This window comes from Terrapene carolina, unplaced genomic scaffold, assembly GCF_002925995.2.
Source record: "Terrapene carolina triunguis isolate 2854851 unplaced genomic scaffold, T_m_triunguis-2.0 Scaffold111, whole genome shotgun sequence".
Classification (NCBI taxonomy): Eukaryota; Metazoa; Chordata; order Testudines; family Emydidae; genus Terrapene; species Terrapene triunguis.
Genome location: NW_020664462.1, coordinates 5,542,861 through 5,554,006, shown reverse-complemented (window position 1 = coordinate 5,554,006; position 11,146 = coordinate 5,542,861). Strand labels below are relative to the sequence as shown.

At 45.1% G+C, this 11,146-nt stretch overlaps 1 protein-coding gene across 1 annotated transcript in view; it reads right to left on the bottom strand.

Moving 5' to 3' along the window:
- Nucleotides 1-11,146, bottom strand: part of OBSCN (obscurin, cytoskeletal calmodulin and titin-interacting RhoGEF) — a 304,900-nt gene that overhangs the window by 79,322 nt on the left and 214,432 nt on the right. The window contains 8 exon segments of the mRNA XM_029911618.1: nucleotides 214-373; nucleotides 1,652-1,825; nucleotides 2,851-2,933; nucleotides 4,930-5,130; nucleotides 5,731-5,870; nucleotides 6,953-7,090; nucleotides 8,005-8,042; nucleotides 9,883-9,912. Coding sequence (XP_029767478.1) covers nucleotides 214-373; nucleotides 1,652-1,825; nucleotides 2,851-2,933; nucleotides 4,930-5,130; nucleotides 5,731-5,870; nucleotides 6,953-7,090; nucleotides 8,005-8,042; nucleotides 9,883-9,912 — 964 coding nt within the window.

Here is an 11,146-nt window from a genome sequence, read left to right as displayed (position 1 = left end):
TATATATATATATATATATCTCCTTACTATATGTTCCATTCTATGCATCCGATGAAGTGGGCTGTAGCCCATGAAAGCTTATGCACAACTCCAAATGGAATCCCTAGATATTCAGTGGTATGATCCACCATTGGGCTTTGCATTTCATAAAGCAGTGGGGTTGTACAAGGCTTAATTCCCAATGTGTGGCATGTACTTTGGTTAATATGGTACCTTGTAGAACTCCTGAATGGCTTTGCTGAGAATGACAGACTCAGCCTGTATCCGCCCCACCAGGTACTGGATGTACTTATCAAAGTCCTCCTCGTTCTTAATGAAGCACATAGCCACGTCGTCATCAGTGTCACATTTCTGCAGCTCTGGGAAGAAGGAACTGTGGAGGTGGAGAAAGAGGGACATTTGAGAAGAAGCTGGCACAGAGAAAATAGAACACAGACGAGGCAAGAACCTCACCAGAGCTCTACACCTAAATACACATGATCCCGTTTAAACCAGCTTAATGAAGTGATCTGTGTTGTCAGAGCTGCAATCGTACCCAGAGGTAAAACTTTAAATGCCACTGGGCAAGTACCTCATCAGACCTGAAATTTAGGCAGAAGACCCTACTGGCTGGCTTGAATTTAAGAAATGCGGGAGACAAAGGAAGAGAAGTTCTCAGGGGCTCAGACTGGAGCAGGGAGTTGGAACCTGTGCCTCAATTTGAGTGTCCCTGAATTCCCTGAGTGGGTGCGGTAAGATTTCCCCTCCTTTCCCTGTACCAAGAGAAGAATTTGGCCAGGATGAAGGGAAGTTGTTTTGTGAGCACTGCATTTGAGGTAAATCTCTCCTCAATGGAGGGGGGCTGTATCTGGGTTTGATGGCTAGGTTGGCTACATTTGAAAGGAACATTGTGCAAGGAGTTGAACATTTAGCAGTTGGTCTCAATACGGACTCTGGAGCAGTCGTTTCCTCCCCTGAATGTTTTGGAGCACAACAGTTGTGTAAACTCCCAGCTGCCTGTGAAGTCATGGAGTTCACACTCAACAGGCCCTCAGCATCTTCAGCCATATGGAGGCATTCTGGGACAGTGCTTAGAGGCCAGGGTTGTGGCCTGCACATTTTATGCCCCCTTCTGATCAGATTGCTCAGGCTGCTGGAAGAAGAAATCTGTGCTGACAGTGTGCATAGCTTTTGCAGGATGGCCAGAACGTAAGTGCATTACAAGCATTATTTTTTGCCCCCTTTTGACTGTAAAACAACAATGTGCCACAATTTGACCCCTTGTGAATACAACTGGGTCATTCAAAGTAGGTATTGGATCTACACTGGTTATCTCAGTCCTTAAATACAGTGTTGGAGTCTTAAAGAACCACCTCCCCTGAGAGAAGGGGCTGTGTATTTTATAGGAATTTTATAGTTATTCAATGAAATTCGCCTAGCAGGGCAAAAAATGCTCAGCAGAACAAGAGAATTTTAAAATTCTGGGATTGTAATAACACTACTACTTTCCGATTCCCATTCCTGTGTTCTTGCTCTTGTCTCCTAAAATTCTCATCCACTCCCTTCCATCTTAGCATTTCCCACTTTCCATGGTATGCCTCATAACCACAGCAATTTTGTCACTAACACTGCAAGACATTAATTTATCTGTAATGCGTCCAGGTACACTTACTTGGAATGGAAGCTCGCAATAGCACTGACATTTCTGAAGATAGTAGATTTCTGACTGGCAACAGTTTCTGGAACATCCGGACAGCTCTCTATGTACTGGAGGTGATGGGTCTGGAGGAACTGCAGATCTTTGACAAACTCCTCCTCAGAGTTCAGCAGTTCCTGAATGATGAGGCTAAAGAAAAGACAAACAGACAAAGGGCAGAACAATTACAAATATTGTTCTTGACGGGCTGATTTCCAAGAGGGGCAGGCTCTGTTCCTTCCGGGCCCCAGCTGCAGTGCGCTGCGCACCTCGACTGGCCCTGAAGTTAAGCAGAACTCAGGGTGTTCAGCACCTCATAGGATCAGGTCCTCAGAGAGGAGACTACATAGTTCAGTGCACAGCATTAGGGATGTAACTAATAACCAGAATGAGGCTGCGGCTACTTTTCTCCCTGTTAACTCTGAGTGACAAGAGGATTCAAGGAGAGTAGCTGCGGCACAGTTCCCATGCTGCGGTGTGGTAAATATTTCTACTGCAGAGCTGCATGGTGTTGGACCACACTGGCAGTGCTGGAAGACTGCATATGGCCCTTATATGCTACCCTTCAGCTCTCCCTTTATGTATTATATTGAGCATTGGGCTGCTAAACCCAGGGTTGTGAGTTCAATCCCTGAGGGGGCCATTTAGGGATCTGGGGCAAAAATCTGTCAGGGATGGTACTTGGTCCTGCTAGTGAAGGCAGGGGACTGGACTCAATGACCTTTCAAGGTCCCTTCCAGTTCTATGAGATAGAGCACCCACAGGGCAGAACTAGTTATACTGGAAGGGACTCCAGAGCCTTAGTAGTTAACTACTCAGCCACATGGCAGTATGCAAGGAACAAGCAGGTTGGACAAGAAAACAAATCTTGCTCCCAAGCTGGTTTAGATCACATGGTATTTCCTCAAACCTAAATCAGTAGCGACTTAGAATTCAAACGTTTAAAACCTACTGTAGGTTGGAAGCTTCAAGAGCTTAGCTGGACTCTGGGAGAGGGGAGAGGGGAGCGGGGGTATGGGGGGTTTAGCAGCAAAGAAATTGGGCTTTCATCAGACAGTCCTGGAGGCGCAAATGGAATGTGTGGATCCTTTGGGAGAAGCCTCAGCCCCAAGCGTCCCTGTTTGTTCACCTGGCACTATCCCTAATGGCAGCAGTGCAAATCAAAAAGCGCTCACCTCAGCTTCTTTTTATATTCGTCTTCTGAAACAGAGTCTCCAGGGAACTCGGGAGCTTCCGATGCACCCCACTCCGGTGACAACTAACAGACAAACAGGAAACATCAGTTCTCTAAGGAACAGAGCAGGAATGTCTGTATCATGTAACTGGAGCGTGTCTGCAGGGTAACTTCAGGCATGGCGCTGTCACATGCAGCTTGTTTCTGTCCCTAACCAAGGCCACAGCCAGAAAAAGCCATTTTTGTAAAGGTTCATAATCTGCCAGTAGCAAAACTGTAGATCACTGCCAGACGGTAACACCCTCAGGGTTTCAAACGGTGCTACTTGGGGCAGGGCTTGCACTGGGAGCCTCTTCTGGCTCTGGGAGGGAGGAGAAAGGGTAGGGAAGATCTTTTACAGAACAATGAATCCACATGTCCATGACTGAGTGTCCGGGATCATCTTGCCCGCCTTCTGGTAGCTGGGCCCATGAAGAATAGCAGACTGGTACATACAGCTGATGGAGTTAGCTCTGAAGCTCATGTGGTGGGGGGTTGTGCTTTTTGGTGCTGAAGGTCCCAGGTTTGGTTCCCACTGACAACTCAACTGGATTTGTTCCGTGGGAACCTACACTCTGTCACACACCACTGTGTTAACCTGAAAGTGCTTGAAGGCCAAAGGGATAATGGAAGCGGAGATTATGGTGATAGGTGCCAATATAAGAAACTGGATCGATGGATTTTGGGGTTCTAGCCCCAAATATGCAACCTTTTCATTGAATCAGGCACATGTGTTATTTCAGACTGAAGAACTCTTGACTCTTATTGCCTTAATTCGGTGTAAAAAGCAAACAGCACACCTCATGAGGCTAGTTAAATACGCACATTTTTAAAACAACATTAAATTAATAAATATATGCCAATACAAGCAAAAGAGAGGGCCGTGGCTACACAAGTGCGTAGCTGGGAACACGGGGAAGCGCAGGGGAATCTACCATGATTAGGAATGATAACTTGTCTTACAGAGATGATAAAACAGGAAGGGGCAATGGGCAAGGGCAGCCTGTCTCCAAGAAGAAGGGTTTGGTTTGGAAGAAGGAATACTGAGCAGTGTTGTTTCTCTGTATAAAACATCCCAAACTGGGGAGACCCATGTTTCCTTTGGGGGCAATGGAACGCTGTTGCTCAAATGCAGGAGGGCTGAGAATTTAATAGTACCATTATACCACGACAAACTACCGTGTAACAAGGCATGATAGGACTCCGAGTGTATTATATCCATGACTCCCGGTCAAACGCGCTCAATTTACAAATAAAAATATGGCCTTTCCAACTGCCAGCTCTGCAAACGCAACCTGAGATCTGACTGTCAAGCTGGGTTCTTTCTGTCTTACTCACCATCAGCTGGGCTTCTGCAGCTCAAATAAGCCCATGAGTTACATCAGAGCAAACCCAGCATAGCCAATACCCCCAGTGGTTAGGGCACTCCCCTGGGATCTGGGAGAGCAGTGCACAGGTCCCTGCTCTGCTTGATTTGGGTCTCTCTCTGGGCTATTGGCACTCTCATGTTTTGACCAGAAATTCCACCCTGGACCTGAGAATCCTTCTCAGTGAAAATGTAGTCAAAATCGTTATGTTTCTGCAAAACGTTTTGGTTTTGATGAAGCAGCATTTTTGATGGAGGAAAGTTTTGCTGACTTTTTTTGACCCGCTCTCCTTCCAGTTATGCCCTTGGTGACACCTGTACAACTTTGAGGTGGGGCGGGTAACACAAATATACATGACTGGATTTTGGTAAATAATTCTATTAATGATACACCAGACTAGATTCCAGCTCACTCCCTCATAGCTGTGTTGTTTCCAGGGCTAATCGCAGCAAAACCCAGCAAACACACACAGTTGTCATTGAAGTCAGAGGACAGAACTCTAGCTAGGTATAGGGAGCAGAGCTGATGAGTATGTAAAAATGTCCCCTTTGCACTCCCTTTTCAGAGTAGAATTGCCCTCATGGAAACTCAGACAGCCGGAGCAAGCAGGGAACTGCTCTACCATGCAAAGGAAACAGTTTCCATAAAAAAATAAAACAAGGAAGATGGATCACCTTTAATTTCTTGTCCAGATAAGCCGGAGACACCCATCCCTGCCGAGAGGGGCTGGATTTAGTGGGTTTGGTCCTGACTAGCCACTTTAGAGGATGAGCAGAGTCAAGGACTTCCACATACTGCCCTTCTTTCAGAGTGATGACTTCCCTGTCAGCGCCAACGGGCACATAGTCAGCCGTGACCATGTAGATGTCAAAAATCTACAAGCATGAAATGAGAGTTATTCGTATGCATGAAAGCGAGGTTATGATAATAGCAATAGCAAGCAGGCATTTTACCCGTGTTAAATACTTCATCCCCACCATCCCTGGAGGATAGAAGAGAAGCATTACCTCCATTTTACAGATGGAAAACTGAAATTCAAAAACGTTAAGGCCGAATTTTTAAAAAAAATGTGCACTAACTTGAGTGGCCCAACTTGAGATACCCAGGCCCTGATTTTCAGAAGTGCTGAATTCCTGTAGTTCCCATTGACATCACTTGGAGCTGTGAGTGCTCAGCACCTTAGAAAGTCAAGCGCGGAGTGTCTCAAGTTGAGCAACCAAAACTTGAGACCCCAAAATTAACAGAAGCCATTAAAAATGTTGACCTACGCAACCTGTTTGAGACCATGCCCTGGGTGCGAAAGCGTGGATTAATACTCTTAGTCCTGTATTCCATTTATTAGACCATACACCTTAAACCACTGACACCATTTTAAGATGGAAACCCTTAAAATACCCTAGATTCGTTTATTCAGAATGATTAATCCTTTCTCCTAGTAAGCACTTGTGTGATGTTTATTCATGTGTGCACTGTACCTCCCCTCTAGAATCCCCATCCTCAGATTCAGAGGAAGACTCCTGAACTATTGATGAAGGTCGAGATCTGCCATGGCGCGGAGATGGGGATGGCGTCTTCGATTCGTCATCACTGTCTGCTCCAGGCACTCGAAGCGTGGCTGAAATGAAGAACAGTGGGGAAACAGGTACACAGATGAGAGACTGTTCTCGTGTGAAAATCAAATAGGGTTCAAATCCATAGGATTTTTTTAAATCTTCACAAAATCAAATACCCCCAGGACAGACCTCTTGCATCATCCAGTACATGAGCTCCTGTTAATAGTTGTGATGGCATATGCATATTGGGCATTTGAAGTCCCTGAGATTACATGATTTACTTCAGTCGGACTGTAGAGAGATAACATAGCAGCATGTGGGCCCATACCATTACTGTAAATTCAAACACTGTTGGAAGAGCAACGTAACTATGAAAGATTCAAACTTTCATATGGACCTAATTCTCATTTACATGAAGGCCACTTTATATCTCCCTAGTCATATATATGGGGCCTGAAAGTGCACGTAAATATAACTTACTGCCATTTTGAGGCCTATTTATACTGCCAGGGTGGTCTGGAGCAGTGTCAATGTCAATGAAATTTTGGCCTACATAGCTTTGGTAATAATAATCAGTAGTTAGTACTTATATGGGGTTCATATTGTTCACAGCGCTACCTAATTAACGCTCACAACACTCTGGTGAAGTAGATATGCAAATATCATTAACCCCATTTTACAGGTGAAGAAACTATGATTAAGAGAGGATAAATGATGTGCTCAAGGCTACATGGCAAGTAATGGCAGGGCAGAGATTAGTGCTCAGGAGTTCTTGCCCCTCAGACACGTGCTTAATCCACTGGCTTAATCCTCTTTAGTCTAGTAATTCACAAACATGGTAAAACATTTGAAAAATATGTGAAAATTTATTCAATTTGTATTTTCACTAAAACAAAACTGAAAGTTCATGCCTGTATGGAAAAGTCCCTTTTCAACTCTAGATGCTAACTTTCCTGGAAAGTTCCAGGAACAGCATAAAGAAAAGTCAGGGGATTGATCTCTATCTGATGAATCTCTTATTAGTGTTATATTATTATTGTTATTATTATGTGCAAAATAATTGTTTCATAGATGAGATTTAAAACTCAACCCAAACCTGAAGATTGACTGCTCTGCTGTGTATTCACACTTGCCAAGCGCTTACCCTGACTTATTTTTGCAGACACCATTTCTGTGATATGGGAGGTGAGTTTCTGGAGGAATTCTTCTGTTCCAACATCAGCTAATGAAATGTGACTTCTGGACACACCTTCTTTATCAGCCTCACCTTCTACAAGCTCTCCTAGAAAAGGGAGAACATGCTATCAAGTCTGTAGTATGTCATCTGAAAGTCCATTCCAATGAACCAGACATGACTGACTTGTCCTTCTGAAACTGATGTCAGTGATACTATGGTGTCCAGACAAGAACAATTTGGAGTTCACACTCCCCACCAGACACAGTGGAGAGTCACCTCTACAGGGGACACAGCCTCTCAGTGGATGGGTAGCATGTAGTGATTGAGGCAAGAGTCCACTCACTGAACAGTAATGATAAAAATAAATATTGAACAGCTGCTTTATTCCCTGTGGACCATTCGACCTATGCAACAAATGATGCAGTGTCCTGCAGAAAAAAATAGTATGTGATCATGCAATTAAGGGCCGGCTGATAATGCAGAAGGGGGCAGAGTTAAAGTTGCACAGAACACTGCTTAGATTCCAGGGTGATTGGTGTGGTGTAAAAACCTTAACTCTGCTCCCTTGTGGGAATGCACTTGACCTGTGCATTCCTATGGAGTCTTGCCTCCCTCAGGCTGAAATTCACCCCTGTACAGTTGGCATGAGGCCTAAAAACCACTTAAGTTCTATTTAGGCTCCATTTTGAAGAATTATGTGGGATTCAATAGCTGAATGTTCCTTATGCTGGTCTTATGCATAGAGATAAATTGTACCCTCAATGTGCAAACCTTGGGTACATTTTTGAGTACACAGCTAGACTGGCCAGGAATGCCTGGAGCACAGCCTGATGTCCTTCCAAGCCAAACAGTTGTTCCAAAAAAGGTGACATAAGTATTTTGTAATGAGAAAAGTGTGTATTTCAGAATTTCAAAAAGTTCTAAGGAATTGAAAACAGAAGGTTACAATGGAAACACATTGGCAACCTTAACTATAGATGTGGAGGTCATGAGTCTCCAGCTAAAGCAGCTTCTCCTACCTTTCCTTGGTTCAGGAGGGTGGATAGAGATACCAACTCTGAAAAAGAGAAAGGGGGAGTCAAAGGCCAAAATGACAAGTGTGATCATGGAAGCTATTTACATCAGGGATGAGTCAGAACCAGACGCCCTTTCACTCTTCACATGGTCTTTGAGCATATCTGGATTAGGACCCAGATGTGAACTTTAGAACTGATGATAAACTCTGAACACGGAAACCACAATCATGCCACACTGAAGCCAATGGGGTGGCATAGGTCTTGTTATTCCTCTTGCATGAGGTGTAGAATAATAGAACCATGAGGTTAGAAGGGACCACAAGGGTCATCTAGTCTAAGCCCTTGCCCAGATACAGGATTTGTTGTGTCTAGCCATCCAAGACAGATGGCTTATTTTAACATGGAGTTTTAGAGGACTGCATTGCCCAGGGGAACCGTTCATCTCTAAAACACTGGTTGAAATTTTGCCCAGGTTATTAGTGACTGAAAGTGTTACCATGAGAGGACTGAACAGTGACTTATGTCAAATGAGAGTTCTAATCTCAGTTCTAGCTCTCAGTGAATTTATGTCCCCATTGCCAACTATTGCCCTAGTTTGTAGTTATAACAGAGAAACCAAGGACTGAGGGATATGCAGACTGTCCGTGGACCTGCGCACAGAGGAGGTCCCTGCAGATCAGGATTGAGGTATATTGGTGGGACAGTTTGGGGGTAAACTACCACTGCCAGTGCTGTAATTATTCGGCCGGTAAAAAGAAGTTTTCACACTGTGCAGGGCTGCTAGTCTGACACCTTCACCAGCACAAAATTCACTCAGCCCAGGAAAAAAAAAAAACCTACATTTTAAATTGTGAATGAAGTTAGTGTTCATGAGCGTGAAAAACCAACAGCACTAGGCTGTGTCAAGCATCGCATGGAAAGACACTGTGCAAGGTTTTCCCACAGCACAGCTCTGCCAATGCACTTCTGTCCTGATATGCAACACTCCTGCTTTCCGGCGTCAGTCCTTTCTGAGGCTAGGTCTACACTACAGCGGGGGTCCGACCTAAGATACGCAACTTCAGCTACGTGAATACCGTAGCTGAAGTTGCGTATTTTAGGTCGATTTACCTGGCTGTGAGGACGGGGGAAAGTCGACCGCTGCCGCGCCGCCGTCGACTCCGCTGCCGCCTCTTGCCGCGGTGGATTTCCGGAGTCGACGGCAGAGCGATCAGGGATCGATTTTATCGTGTCTTCACTAGACGCGATAAGTCGATCCCAGAAAACTGATTGCCTGCCGCTGGACCCTCCGGTAAGTGTAGATGTACCCTGAGACAGAGATTCCCATTTGTGTCAAATCATGCCAAGTTGTGTGGTGTGCAGATCCTGGACACATCATTACACATCTTCATAAAAGTGCTCTGCATTTTCTTAAGGAAGCAATGCTGGAACCTTCTTACTCTAGGAGAAGCAAAACTAGCAAATAAATATAGTTACAGAGCATTTCAGGGACATAGTCTTGACAAGCAAGAGATATTGACATTGTCCCTTTAATTGAATTATTTTTAAGTTGAGAGCCACCAAATTTTATTGCCAATGTACCAGACACGACTTTTAAAGAAAAATTCCAGCTGTAAACCTTTTAAAAATGTAATGACTAGTTACCAGTGTTTATTTTTCAAAATCTTTTTCTCCTATCTAGTATGTAAGATCAAGATGGCAGAGGTGGAGAATTATGTTTCAGTTAAATTAGTAAACAAGCAGTTTAGTGGTTATCCCCATCATCCATTTTTTTCCTCAAGCTATGCAAGTGAAATTCAGAATTTGAGTATGGGAATTTTGCCTGCTTTGGAGGTGAAGGAGGCACACTATACGAGAACAAGAGTTTTCATACAACTTTACCCATGTCCTTTTCTGTCCTTGTCTTCATACCTGCCAATCAAGAAGAAACTTGTTACTATTAATACACTCACTTATCTTTCATTGGAGGATCTCAAATAATCTAATAAACCTTCAGAAATTACCACATGCCTCTAAGGTTCTTATCTGAAGTATTAGCCCCATTTTACACATGGCAAAGTTGAGGCACAGCATGGGTACAGCCAACATTATCAAACTTTAGTACCCCAAATTAGGTGCCCAAGTCTATTAGGCTTCTAAGTGAAAGTGACCTGTTTTTCAGAGGTGCTACAACTACCATTGACTCTGAAAATCAGAACATTTACATTTAGATGCCTGTTTTAGTTCCTAAAGTTTGACATAAGAGAGTTTTCCAAGCCTAGGCAGATATTCCATGTCAGGACTAGGAACAGAATCTAGATCTCCTGACTCTTTTGACTGCACAAACTAACTCCTTATCAGGTCATATCATGAAAAAACCTTCATGCATTATGCAAGCAAAGTGCTATCCTTTAAAACACAGATACTGACAGTGTCCCACTGCACATATTCAGCACACTTTGGCTCTGCTGTACTATCTCATGAGAAAACCTTTGTTATGCTCTTGGCCATTCTGTTTACAGGCCTAATTCTGTACCTGCTCCACGTGAGAAACCCCATTAACAACATCTCTTGGAAGCAGTTGCAGAATGGGGATCTGTATGAATTGGCAGGATTATGAACTAAACCAAGTCTAAGAATTTAAAACAATCCTTTATTCTTAACCTTATGTACAACTCAATATTTAGATGAGAAATGGAGCTAAAGTCACATTATTCCTAAGAAAACTATTACAAAATTAACAAGGAGTCCGGTGGCATCTTAAGGTGCAAAGTGCACTGCAAATGAGTGCAAAGCAGGGCCGGCTCCAGGCACCAGCCCTCCAAGCATGTGCTTGGGGCGGCACCTGGAGGGGGGCGGCGCTCACCCGGGGAGAGTGGGGCCGCGGCCGGGCTCGCCGCCCTCCTCCCGGCGCTCCAGCCGGTCGGGGAGAGCGGGGCCCCGGCCGGGCTCGCCGCCCTCCCCCAGCGCTCCGGCCGGCCGGGGAGAGCGGGGCCACGGCCGGGCTCGCCGCCCTCCCCCGGTGCTCCGGCCGGCCGGGGAGAGCGGGGCCCCGGCCGGGCTTGGCGCCCTCCCCTGCCGCGCTCCCCGCCAGGGGGCTGGAGGGGGGGCGGCGGGAGGCTTTTTTGCCTGGGGCGGCAAAAAAGCCAGAGCCGGCCCTGGTGCA